We start from the raw sequence: 14,233 nt of genomic DNA, 5'->3' as shown, positions 1-14,233 counted from the left end.
TTTCAATGAACAGTTGTAGTGTAAGTACCCAGGTAGTTATTTGCATTCTAATCGTAAAGGACTTCAACGACTAAAAATAATTACGGCAACGGCCTTGACGAAATTCGATACGACTTTGTTATTTATAAACAATAGAACAGAAAAACGATAAAATGCAATGCTTTTAAAATAAAATGCTCATTTTAAAAAATTTGGCATGTAATTATTATATTTTACTTTGAACTAATAAATAACTTACTTTAGCAGGATTAAGTTTGTATATTCCTTTCTGATGCCACATTATCTCGTAAGAACTTTATTTGTATTGTTAAACATCACGCGAAAGATTTTAAGTCACAAACATCAACCGTTTAAATATTTAACAATTAAATATAGTAAACACTTTTTACGACAACGTTTCTATAGGACAGTTTTCCAATTTATAGTTAATCGAACCGAAATATTTTTATTATGTATAAGTACGCAACAGTTCTTTAATGTTCTCTCGGTAACTTTTGATTGTTAACATTTAGGTAGTCTGATATTAGTTGTTTACTACAAGCCATTCAAGACGAAACTAATTGAAAGAAACCTTCATTGTTGTTACTCTATATTTTGCTGTTACTGCCGCTGTTGATTCAGTATTTTATTGGATACGTTTAGTGCAAGTTTGTTAATTAACATTCGCAAGAAAATAGCCTCATTATAACTCTCATCCAGCGAAAGCACGGTTGGCTCGATTACATATTATTATTTTACGCACAATAACAAAGAATTTAATTTTAGGAGGTACGGTAGCTAAGTAATAAACATTTTATTACGAAATATTTAGTAGCGATATAAAATTTACGCTCAAATACTTATTTTTGTAATAAACCAATTTCGTTATAATTTTGAACCATTATAATGAAACATAGTAGCAGGGAGGAAGCGGTACTAACAGATCAGTACTGTACGAAAATAAATAAAAGTAAAACTAAAATACTAGTATGCAAGGGAAGAAAAGTAGGGAAAGAGTAAAATTAGAAGAAGTGGCTGATATTAGATATTTAGGAAGTCAGGTAAGTCAGGACGGAAGGAGTAGTAGGGATATAAAGCAGAGGATAGCGCAGAGTCGTGTCGCCTTCAATAAAAAGAAGTCACTTCTATGCTCGCGAACGGTTAATTTAGAAATTCTAAAAAGATTGTTAAAGGTGTATGTTTAGAGCACGGCGTTGTACGGGTGCGAAACATGGACAGTGGGCGCGGCGGAAAAGAAAAGGTTAGAAGCCTTCGAAATGTGGTGTTATAAACGAATGATAAGGATACTGTGTGTAGAGAAGGTTAGAAATGTAGAGGTATTAGAAAGAATAGGAGAACAGAGGACTCTATGGAAGTCAATAAAAAATAGGCAAGATAGGTTGGTAGGACACCTTCTCAGGCATGAAGGTCTAGTCAGAGACATATTAGAGGCAGAAACAGGAGTTAGGAGGGGTAGAGGTAGACTTAGGTTAGATTACTGTTCGCAGATAGTTAAGGATGTGGGATGTTCTAGTTTTAGGGAAATGCGAAGTTTAGCTCAGGATAGGAATGAGTGGAGGTACGTGTCCAACCAGTCTTAGGACTGACGATCTTATGATGATGATGATAATGAAACAATAAAGTAGCTACTTGAAAACAAAATTGAACTATAAGGTCGTCTAATATTAATGTGAGGATTCATTTAATCCTTATCCACTACAAATTATGGAGAAAAAGTTCTACCTTCGCCGGGAATCGAACCCAGGTCCTTTGGCATTACGTACCTATGCTGTGATCATTAACCTATGAGAGGTGACAACAGCAATAGCATAACATAAAGTATTTCATATTATAAAAGGACGTCCTTTATTCTATTACATACGGTTATGGCCTGATGACGAAAAGCAATCTATGAATTTCAAACTAATTCAGTACACACAGTTATCGCAAAGTGTGCTTCCTTAACAGAGCTTAACGGCCGATCTTTAAACGATTTTGTGCATGCTTGAAGGTGTACTTGTTATTTATGTGCATGTTTATTAAACTGATGTTTCTACATGAAGAACGTTCCGAAGTTTGATTAGCTACGCTCAAATTTAAATTTAAAGAAAAGTTATATGAAACTGAGAAGTGTAAATAAAAGTTTCATAAATTAAAACCGTAAAATTGTGGATAAAGGCCCGAAGTTCAATTTTCTCGATTTTATTTATGTAAAGCTGAAATTCATTTTAAGGCAATTATTGAAGGAAACTGTTTGATGATTATAAAATAATGTCATACTTATGTAGGTAATATGCGAGTGGTGAAAAACAAAGAAATTTGAATCAGTTGTTGGCTATTATTGGAAAAAAATATCAAATATCATAAATAAATGAAAATCCAATCAATCATACCTTGGTTTCCGATTCCGGTTGAGTGATTTTAACTTCCAGAGTTCCCGTTATTACGGCGTACCAACATTTCCCCGTATCTCCCTGTCGGAAAACTGAAATCGAAGAAGAAGAAAGTCAACAAATGTTCAATTTAACGCATCACAGAATTTCTAAAACTTGCTTAGGTTTACCTAAAATTACACGATATCTAACATCATCCGTAGGTGTCATTGGATCAAAGAAACATAAAGAGATACTTTAAAAATCTTATTTTAAATTTATTTACTATATAGTGACATACTACATGTCGAATTGTCAATATTAGGTAGAGCAGTCAACGCAATTGGATCCTTTTATAGAAACTTCTAACTTTTTCTCCAACCCTAGACAAAAATTTTCAGTCTCTCTCCAGTCTCTCAGTTTTTTAGGGTCTTTCAGCGCCTCTGAGAGCGTCTCTCACAGTCTTTTACAATCTCTCAGTTATTGCCTAGGTGTTTTTATGGATCTTTCACAATCTCTGTATGAGAGACTCGAACGATAAAATTGTTAATTCAGAGATTCGAGTCTCTCACAGAGAGACTGAATGAATAAAACTGAAAAATTGAGAGACTCGAGTCTCTCGTAGAAGGACTGGAATCTTTGAAATATGCTGAACTTTTAAATTTTAACCATGTCTATCGAGACACCATTTATTGAGGGATTCGAGTTTCTCGTTCAGAGACTGGATACAAAATGAGGATTTCTCCATGAGCGACTCGAGTATCTCGTTCAGAGATGCTAAACAGTTTTTTTTGAAAGTCTCTCTCAGCAACACCACAGAGACTCGATGAGAGACGGAGGCTCGAGTCTCGTTTTCAGAGATTCTGAGAGACTGAACATTTTTATCTCGGGAATACCTTAATAAAGACTCAATTATTAATTAGATATTGAAATGTTTGAGAAATATTAATATATACATATATTGTAGATTAAAAGTGTATGTTTGGAGCGTGGCTCTGTACAGGTGCGAAACATGGTCGCTGGGCGCAGCGGAAAAGAAAAGGTTAAAAGCGTTCAAAATGTGGTGTTAGAGCTGAATGATGAGAATACCGTGGATAGAGAAGGTTAAAAATGAAGAGGTATTATGAAGAATAGGAGAACAGAGGACTCTATGGAAATCACTAAAATATACGTGGGATAGGTTAGTAGGACACCTTCTCATGCATGAAGGTCTAGTCAGAGACATATTAGAGGCAGAAACAGGAGTTAAGAGGAATAGAGGTAGATCTAGATTATATTACTATTCGCAAATAGTTAAGTATGCGGGATGTTTTAGTTTTAGGGAAATGCGAAGATTATCTCAGGATAAGAAGGAGTGGAGGTGTGTGTCCAACAAGACTTAGGACTAACGACCTTATGATGATAATATTGTAGATATTACGCTTTGATATAAATAGATTGGGAAGTTTAAAATACTTAAGTACACATTTAAGATGATATGTAGGACATTTAGGCAATTAATAATAATCAACTTTATGTCAAATTACGAATATTGAATGGATACCGAATTTACATGGATTCACTTTTAAAAACCAAGATTACGTGAAGGGGCTGAAAGTAAATTTTTCTTGTTGAGAATGAAGTAGAGTACACATTTGAAAAGTTGAAGTGAAAAAAGCAACAATTGTTCACATTATCGATTTGTTCACATTAGCGAATATCACATTTGATAAACATATAATAATCCTAATCGTAACTAAGATTATAAATGAAGATATGAATTTGTTCGTTTATTACTATTTCACGCCTTAACTATTCAACCGATCATCGTGAAATTTTGTACAGATATTGTCAGGGGTAAAGAAAACGACATACGGTACAAAAAAGTACTGTTCCTGAGGGATAGAAAAAAATTAGTTTTGACATATATTTAGGACTATCATCGTGAGCGAAGCCGCCCGTAAGAGTCATTTATAATTTACAGAATCAGCATAGAACAAATACATAAAATATTTTCTGCCAACATAATCTACTTGTTCTACTTATTTCTGAGGATCTTTTTTTATTTTCTGTGTAATAGCTTTCTATTTTACGTAAGTCTTTTTATAACCATTAGGTTCTTTTCCACCCACCCTTGGAAACTCCGACACCTTTAATGTGTTTCTTTTACCTAGCACAACATACATACTCCTTCGAAATTAGTTCCCTTTTTGTTTTATCTTACAAATTTGGTATGTAACTATGTAAGACATTACCCAGCATTTAATCGTTGAATCGCAAGCGATTACTCATTATAAAAATAGGGTTGTATTGGTTTACCTGTCAAGTAATAACGGTCGTTTGAGTACGATTTGATACTTTAATTTTTATTTAAATCGTATATACCTACAGTATTCTTTTAATAAATGTAATAGGGATAGTAATGCATATTTTACGTTTACATATCTACCTTACGTTTCTATTCGCATAGAAGTAGTAAAAAAGATCGATAAACACATACGAGGGTGGTGGGCTGTAAAAGTATTTACGAAGGGATTACAAGTCTAATCTACGCTACGCTGAGTTTCGGTTTTACTAAATCTGATGTTTACTCGCTACGATTACACGAACCTATCCTGGCATGCCACATGCTGTAATGATTGGTTCAAGGTTCTATTTACTTCCTAGCGAGGAGCAGTTTACTCCAAAATTGGAATAGGTAACTCTTAAAAAGTATCTGGCATTTTATGAATAACCGATGATTATGTAGGATAAACGACTGAGAATTTGGAAAGCTGGGGGAAATGGCTTTTGATTCTTCTAACGCTACTGGAGTGGAAAGATAAGTCAGCAAAGGGATAATCTTCGGGATCAATAATGGAACATCTGAAGTGAATAGTTGAAAAAATGGATTATCGTAAGCTATGGCTTATTGCCAGTTTAGCGTAAAAGCAGTTGATCTAAAAATGAAAGCGTTGAACGAATAGAGATAAAATTATTTGAACTAAACGAATATTTTTTTAAGTATCGAAACATTGGATTTTAGATTACTTACTATTTTCAAATTTTATTCAAATGTCAATCAATTTATTACTTAATGCCATTATTGTTCGGGTATTATATTTTGTTATTGTCCCATGAAGTTTGCAACATCGTCCCCTAAATTATTATCCAGAATGGCTCATATTATTCTTCCATTGCTGAAAGAAGGGTGCCCATCAGTAATGGGCTAGTGCTGAGTCAATTGTATTTCGAGATCACTCAATCTAGTTAAATTACAACTGACAACCATTTTTAAAACCAACAATTTCACTACATATTCGGAAATGCAATTGCATGCAGATGCCATATTGCTCCAAAATTCGTCGATTTGCCGTCTCTAAAATGAACTTTGAACTTTTTGACTGAAAAAACAACTATTTTACTTTTGACTAAACAAAGCTCCCTAATTCTCAATAAAAATGAGGAAAATAGAACACACTTCATCTGTTATTCCAACGAACAAATTCAAGTTAAATTTCTAAATTATTAGTGTACCTATAAAAAGACAAATACTCAATATAATATAAGAACAAAGGCTTTCACGGCCGGAATCCATAGTAGAACGAAGATTCGGGCTGTAGGGCCGTGGTCTAAGTGAACTATTGTGTCCAGACGTTTCGTCAGCTACTGCGGCTGACATCCTCAGTGGTAGTGCTGCGTTGACAACGTGAGCGTAGATTATATCTCAAAGTCTCAGTCGCTGTTGAGGATGTCAGCCAGCCGTAGTAGCTGACGAAACGTCTGGACACAATAGTTCAGTTAGACCACGGCCCTATAGCCCGAATCTTCATTCTACTATAAATACTCAAGACTTAACGAAATATTATTACCTCCGGTGGATTAAACTGTTTGAAGCAACTTTAATATATTATTTTATCGGAACAAAGCATTTTTAGTATTAGAAGTTTTCGGTTTTCTTTACTAGATTTTAACACTAAATACAAAAAAAGAAGCATTACCATTGATTGAAATAAGGGTTCTAAAAAAAGTGTTCGCTGTTCTTATGTCTAAATAAAACATTGTTAAAATATATAGACAAACTATTTTTTTTTCGATATTTTTTACTTTCTTCAAGTACTTTGTACTATTTGTTAACTAAAAGGTCATTTTATATGTTGGAGAAAGGGTAAGTATCAAATTAAATTAGTAAGACCAAGACTTAACACGTAGTAAGACCAACACCAAACCGAAGACAGGTATTATATCAACAAGACCAAGACCAAGACCAAAAGTAAAAATATTTGATCAGGACCAAAACAAATACCCAAGATCAATACCAAAACTGTGACAGTTTGAATTGGGTAGTACCTAAGCCTACACCAGCTAATGGTAATAGTAACGTCTATGATAGAAAGAAAAGCATTTATTTCACTTCAAGACCGTCTCCTGGCAATTAACTAACTTCCATATTTGCTGTTTCTGGTCACACATATCGGAAAGTTATTTCGTTTATCAGCGGTATTGAGAAAAACAGATTCAAATAATCTCTTCAACTTTTTAAATGCTAGTTCAGCACTCTGCAAAAACATATTTTGATTGTAATATTATACATTCATTTATATTTAGCATATGATCAAAAAGACAAAATCAATTGGAATTCAAACGGGAGGAAAAACGGATGAATATGAGAACAAATCATATGAACATCAGCTCGGCAGAGAAAATCAGTAGTGGGCCCAAAATTAAGGATAAAATCGTACTAATATATTGGAACAAAACAGCTGAAATTATCAATTACCAATTTTAGATTTACAACTAAAATTTTTCGACTCGGGTTACCCCTTAACCCTCTTGTCAGAAATTGTAGAGGTTAACAGCAGTTTGGACTTCCCTCTAAAGCCACAGCTGGATGCAAATGATAGAAGCAAGAGAGGTCGGTGAATATGAATAATTACCAACTAATCATCCCGAATTCTAGCCATACAACAGCTTATTAAATTTAACTCAATTAATCTGCATCACGTGATATCCAAAATTAGCTACGTTGTCAAGAGGATTTTCGAATAGGAAGCTTTAAACGATAGCTTTTAAAGTGGGTGCTTTCCTGAAAGGTTAATAAGTTATCTAAATTTATATTCTTAAACTGTCTCTTACTTGCGATCCTGCACGCGTGGATTTCTATAAATATAAATTTTGCGTTTTGTTTAACTTTATTTTAATTTTGTTAAACACCCTGGACAAAAACTTTCAGTCTCTTAGTCTTTCAGCGTCTCTGAGAGCGCCTTTCACAATCTTGTTTTAAATTTATTTACTATATAGTGACATACTACATGTCGAATTGTCAATATTAGGTAGAGTAGTCTGTGTAAAAACGCAATCGGATTCTTTTATAGAAACTTCTAACTCTCTCTCCAACCTTAGACAAAAACTTTTAGTCTCTCTCCAGTCTCTCAGAGTCTTTTATCTTCTCTGAGAGTGTGTCTCACAGTATTTTTCAGTGTCTCAGTTATTGCATAGGTGTTTTTATGGATCTCTCACAGTCTCTGTATGAGAGACTCGAACGATAAAATTGTTAATTCAGAGGTTTGACTCTCTCACAGAGATACTGAATGAATAAAACTGAAAACCTGAGAGACTGGAGTCTCTCGTAGAAAGACTGGGATCTCTGAAATATGTTGAACCATGTCTATCGAGACACCACTTATTGAAAGATTCGAGTCTCTTGTTCAGAGACTGGATACGAAATGAGGATCTCGCTTTTTTTTTTCACAGTCTCTCGACAGTCTCTCTCACAGCGACACCTGAGAGAGTCGATGAGAAACGGAGATTCGAGTCTCGCTTTCAAAGACTCTGAGAGACTGAACATTTTTATCTCGGGCACCTGCATATCAAAACCCCAGAATAAAATAGGTTTAAAATTAGCTTTGAAGAAGTCTTAAATACGTACTTTTGGTTTTATTGTTAGCTTCAAGTCATAAACAACGGAAATCAGTTTTTCCCATGCAATCATTAGGGCACGTTTTAATAGGAAATCGTGTAATACGTTGTGTTTTCCACCCCCTTCGTTCTGCAGCATCTGCATTTGAAATGTATGATAAGTAATAATCGTTCCAGCAGAAATGTTTCTTCCCTTTCAACTACAGCCTTGTCACGCGTTTATTTTAAAAGCTCACCCCTCTCATATTTTATACGAGAGACAAAATTTTCGTTTAAAACATATTACATTGCCCGAACATTTGAAAACCGCCTAAGTAAATGTGATATACTGTTCAATTTTGAAATTATTGAAGGATTTTCAAACTGTCGGGACGTGTTTTGCGTTAAAGTGGTATTTTGGTATTCGTATTACGTGTGGTTCCCGTTTCGAACGAGAATTCTGGATGTCGGCAGAACATGTAAATTAGGCATGGTATGACCAGGGATAATGGCGAGCGGTAATCTCGGGTTAAGTGGTAACTTAATAAACAGCTTCCTTTACGACATTTTCCGTTACTCTATTATGTACCTATTTGGAAAATTATGCTGCTAACAGGAGAGTTTATATTAGTAATGTTGCCAACTTTGTTATATTCCCGGCTTAACCATTTGCCGAAAATTATGAACTCGTAGTTACACTTGCGCAAATGAGAGCGTGTCTTCTCTAAATTATCATATTTGTAGCTGCGAGGACAATTATGTGGGTAACACCTTTAGACGGACAAAATTACTTCAGATACAGAAATGAGGCTCTTAAGGGAGTTACTGTCAAATGAAGTTTGCAGAAAATAACGACGAGCTCGTATAAATTGTCATTGTCATTTTCAACTATGGCCAATTAACCCGGAAAATACCACTTCATTTAAACTAATTTTAGTTTCTCTCGAAATGTGTATTTTCGGTATTATAAGATAAACAAATTTGTTTAGGTTGAGTTAAACTTTAAAATTCAAAAGGTCTACCGATAAATTCATTTTGTCTGAAAAGNCTCTATTAGTCGTTAATTTCAAGTCATCTACAGGCCTGACGCTGGAAACTGGCGGAAGTTTTAAAATGGCGTGGATGCGCGGTGGCAAAAGTAGGCAGTTTTAAATATAACAATTGCAGCCCTCTTTCTTCAGTATTCCTATCACGGGCGTAGATTAAATATTTAAAAATAGGGACTAGTGAGCAAGTAATAGACAGACAAACAGAAGAACTAATTGTTGATGTTAGTGACAGTGATAGAGATTCCCATGATGACAGTGAATGTGAAAACTAACTATAAAACAAAAGCAATAGGATTATTTTTCCTTTTTGGTAAGTTATGTTTCTGCATTATTTCCTAGTACGCTACTGTCCCATCTGTATTAATACTATAATTTACGCCTACTGAAAGCTTATTTATGTATCGGTTCCAAGTGACTTACCCAAATAGGTCATAAATGGGCAAGCACCTGCGCGACCGCTCGTCAGCTTCCTTCGTCAGATCTGTACGAGCATCACGAAAACGCAGTTAAATCAGTGCTTAAAACCAAAATCTTGAATCAGCAGAAAATATTAATCCTTCAGATATTTTTCGTACTGATACTTTAGATGGTTAATAAGTGGGTGCTGAAATTTCCGTAGAAAACACAAATTGAAGATCCACCGCATAGCGGACGACCAGTCTTTACGACTAACTAACGAGAAACGTTAAAAGAAGATAACGTTTCAATTCAAAACGACCGGCAGACCACCCTGCACTGCATGCTTAATTAGGGACCTATGGTGTATACGGAAATAGGTAACAAGGACCATCTTTGGGGATGTTTGGAATTATAAACTACATGGCTCGCATAGCAAACAGTTTAGTCAACTAACTAAATCTACGATTTACTGAGTCCCTGTTAATTTTCGAAATTGACGAAAATTTCAGGAAATATATTTTTCATTACTATTATTACCAAAACCTTGTATACTAATTGTAGCATATTAATACAAGAACTGACCGAAAAGTTTTGTCTGTCGAGCTGTACGTGATGGTAGCTACGCAAAACTTAACTAAACAAAATCTTAAGCTTAAGCCCTTTATAACAGGTTCGCCTCTATTAGTCGTTAATTTCAAGTCATCTACAGGCCTGACGCTGGAAACTGGCGGAAGTTTTAAAATGGCGTGGATGCGCGGTGGCAAAAGTAGGCAGTTTTAAATATAACAATTGCAGCCCTCTTTCTTCAGTATTCCTATCACGGGCGTAGATTAAATATTTAAAAATAGGGACTAGTGAGCAAGTAATAGACAGACAAACAGAAGAACTAATTGTTGATGTTAGTGACAGTGATAGAGATTCCCATGATGACAGTGAATGTGAAAACTAACTATAAAACAAAAGCAATAGGATTATTTTTCCTTTTTGGTAAGTTATGTTTCTGCATTATTTCCTAGTACGCTACTGTCCCATCTGTATTAATACTATAATTTACGCCTACTGAAAGCTTATTTATGTATCGGTTCCAAGTGACTTACCCAAATAGGTCATAAATGGGCAAGCACCTGCGCGACCGCTCGTCAGCTTCCTTCGTCAGATCTGTACGAGCATCACGAAAACGCAGTTAAATCAGTGCTTAAAACCAAAATCTTGAATCAGCAGAAAATATTAATCCTTCAGATATTTTTCGTACTGATACTTTAGATGGTTAATAAGTGGGTGCTGAAATTTCCGTAGAAAACACAAATTGAAGATCCACCGCATAGCGGACGACCAGTCTTTACGACTAACTAACGAGAAACGTTAAAAGAAGATAAAGTTTCAATTCAAAACGACCGGCAGACCACCCTGCACTGCATGCTTAATTTGGGACCTATGGTGTATCCGTCACAGTCTTCTGATTTAACTGATAGTGGCTGCAGCAATTACAAACCTACTTGGATTTCTGGAAAACCACTAGAATATTTTTCTGTATCAGAATGGAAAAACTTATTTAAAAAGACCCACTAACCATCCTGCACTGTATTGCTCAAGTCGGGGACTATTGTGCATCCGCCACCTCTTCATATTTGAGTATAATCAAGGTGATTTCAGCAACGATATACCTATTTGGATTTCTGGAAAATAACTAGAATCCATCGGTGACAGAATAGAAAAATGTAATTTAAAACGACCAACGAACCACCCTGCACTGCATCGCATAATTTAGGACCTACTTTTCAACCACCATACTCTTCGAATTTGACTGACAAACAAGGTGAGTCTAGCAACGATGTCTAATACTTGGATCTGAGGAAAACAACTAGAATTCTACAGTAACAGAATAGGAAAATAGAAAACCACCCTACAGTGTATTGCTCAAGGTGGGGTCTGTTCTGTATCTACCAAACTCTTCAGATTTGACTGATAATCAAGGTGACTATAGCAACGATATCCTTATTTAAATCTCTGGAAAATAACTAGAATTCTTTAGTGACAAAATAGAAGAATTTAATTTAAAACGACCAACGAACTAGGTACTCTACCCTATTCTTCATTCGTCACACTCTTCTAATTTGACGGACAATCAAGGTGACTTCAGCAACGATGCCTAATACTTGGATCCGAGGAAAATAAATAGAACACTTCAATGACGGAATACAAAAACACAGGTTGAGAGAAATGTTTCAATATGAACGGGGATTAAATTACAAAATAAACTGTCGGATGTGGTGGTATCCCGCCTTTCGTTCTTTTGGTTATTACCACTTCGAATGAAATGAACTGTATCCTCCTTAATTAATGTTTTTTATTTACACTTAACTTAATATTTACACTATCGATAAACACTTTTTGCCTTAATAAATTGTATCCAATTTGGTTGTTGTACATACAAAAAATGTTGGTTTTTATTATTGAGTTTTTGATTGGCAGAATTGTTGATTTGGTTTTGGTTGAATTATAATTGACTTGAATTGAATGTTGAATATGAATTCGTTGAATGTGAATTTTTGAATATAAATGAATGATTCCAAATTTTAGTGTTTATAATACTGAAGAAAGCGACACGTCCTAAACAGGCATCTTTTGGGGTAGGTAACTGTACAAACCTAATAAAATAAACTATTTCAGAAAATATACATAAAATATATACAGTTATGTACAAAATAACACAGCACCAAACATAAACTTTACCCCCAACACAGTCCTATGTACAACAAACCTTTAATTTTTAATTCAATTAAATCTAAAACGATTTGCAATATAGTAAATCAGTTTCTTTTTTAAGATCCTCAATATATATTATTAAGAACTTTAGTTTGTCTACTATCTACTGACATTTCCATTTTATCTTGAAAAAGTTTGTCAAATTTGGTTTTACCAGGATTTCTTTTTTCCTTAAGTGTACCTTCGTGCCCGCGATGCGTTTTCTTTAAAATACCTTAGAGAATAACGAACAATAATTTTCCTATTCTGTTCTCTTTCCTGCTCCGTAATTGTCCCTGTGGCCCAGTTAGTAAAGTTTACTTGGAACTTTCCAACATATCAGCACATGTGAATGATAATAGAGTTTCTGAAATATCCGTTTTATTTACAGTCATAGATAAAAGCTGTGGTAGAACCTGTTACTTGCTCCAGTTTATCCATCATGCGGTCATAAAAAAAAAACAAGCAAAGTTACATGAACTTTCATTGTAATTAGCAAGGATATTAATTCACCAGACTGTCACTTTACCTATGACTAGTATTAAAAATTTTCTTATTTGTAAAACTTTTGTCTTTCAATATTTTATTTTAAGTTATATTCCTGACCGTAAATTTCATATTATATAATTTTTCCAGGGTTTATTTAACCATCTTCAGACTTTTAGAGTGTTACTGGTTGTACACAGGTTTTAACTTAATTTTAAACATTCTTTCATGTTGAACTACTAAAAGAATGTTTAAAATTAAGTTAAAACCTGTGTACAAGCAGTAACACTTTAAAAGTCTGAAAAAACATAAAGTTGTTTAACCATTTAACTACCACCCTGGAAAAAAATATAATTCAAAATTTTATTATTATTCCTCCTACGAAATTGGATTTCATTTTTGCTAATGTATGCGGTTAATTAGGATTTATAGAGCAATCAAAGAGTAAATTAATTGTACCGTATAATGAAGCAGTGCTAGATTTACAACGTTTTGGTGTTACGATGTACACCGCTTGACCTACCCTAAACATTCGTGCGGGAGCAAATTTATCGTAAACCGCAAGGATTACTGGAACATAACACCAATATGATGAATATTTCATTCGATCTTTTTCATTATCACCAACCTTGCGTTATAAAGATATTAAAATTCCTTGTTAAGCAACCACGATGAAATATAACGGCAGAAATGGAAATGCCAAGAATATTTTACCAAGCCATTAAATTATGAGATAAGACTATATTGAAATGCTTCAATCAGGTATATTTATAAAATTTTTGCACAAAAACAACGGCGCCTTCCGTTCTAACAATCTACGTACTGCCTTACATATTATTATACGTATATTTGACTAGCCCCTTTGAGGGCAATATTAATAAATATTTCTTTTTTCTGTGGTAATATGAATGTGTGTGTTTTCTGTATAAAATAATGGTTTCTGTTACCGATGAAAAAGATGCCACAAAAAAGAAGTTTGTTAAATCAATTGTATAGTTAATCAATTAAACTGTAGGTAAATAAATTATCTTGAAAAATAAACAGTAAAATATATACATATTTGTACGAAATATTTTAAAAAAGTATTTTTGCATAGTACTATCTTATGGTTAACACATTGACTTTCTTTATTTTCCAACAGTCGTCAACATTCATCATCATCATCATCATCATAAGGTCATCAGTCCTAAGACTGGTTGGACACGTACCTCCACTCTTTCCTATCCTGAGCCAAACTTCGCATTTCCCTAAAACTAGAACAACCCACATCCTTAACTATTTGCGAACAGTAATCCAATCTAGGTCTACCTCTACCCCTCCTAACTCCTGTTTCTGCCTCTAATATGT

The 14,233-nt window shown here is 34.3% G+C and overlaps 1 protein-coding gene across 4 annotated transcripts in view; it reads right to left on the bottom strand.

Annotated features, from left to right (window-relative positions):
• Nucleotides 1-14,233, bottom strand: part of LOC108744558 (rap guanine nucleotide exchange factor 4-like) — a 167,688-nt gene that overhangs the window by 68,408 nt on the left and 85,047 nt on the right. For 2 of the 4 annotated variants that reach the window (XM_018480392.2, XM_018480394.2), the window contains exon 3: nucleotides 2,373-2,464. In XM_018480392.2, the coding sequence (XP_018335894.1) occupies nucleotides 2,373-2,464 (92 nt within the window). Of the gene's footprint in view, nucleotides 1-238; nucleotides 536-2,372; nucleotides 2,465-2,542; nucleotides 2,628-14,233 lie in introns of those variants that run through there. The other 2 variants (XM_018480393.2, XM_018480396.2) reach the window with 2 other exon arrangements.

This window comes from Agrilus planipennis, unplaced genomic scaffold, assembly GCF_000699045.2.
Source record: "Agrilus planipennis isolate EAB-ADULT unplaced genomic scaffold, Apla_2.0 scaffold28, whole genome shotgun sequence".
Lineage (NCBI taxonomy): Eukaryota > Metazoa > Arthropoda > Insecta > Coleoptera > Buprestidae > Agrilus > Agrilus planipennis.
The sequence above is the reverse complement of the archived record's forward strand: the minus strand, read 5'-3'. Positions and strand labels throughout refer to the sequence as shown.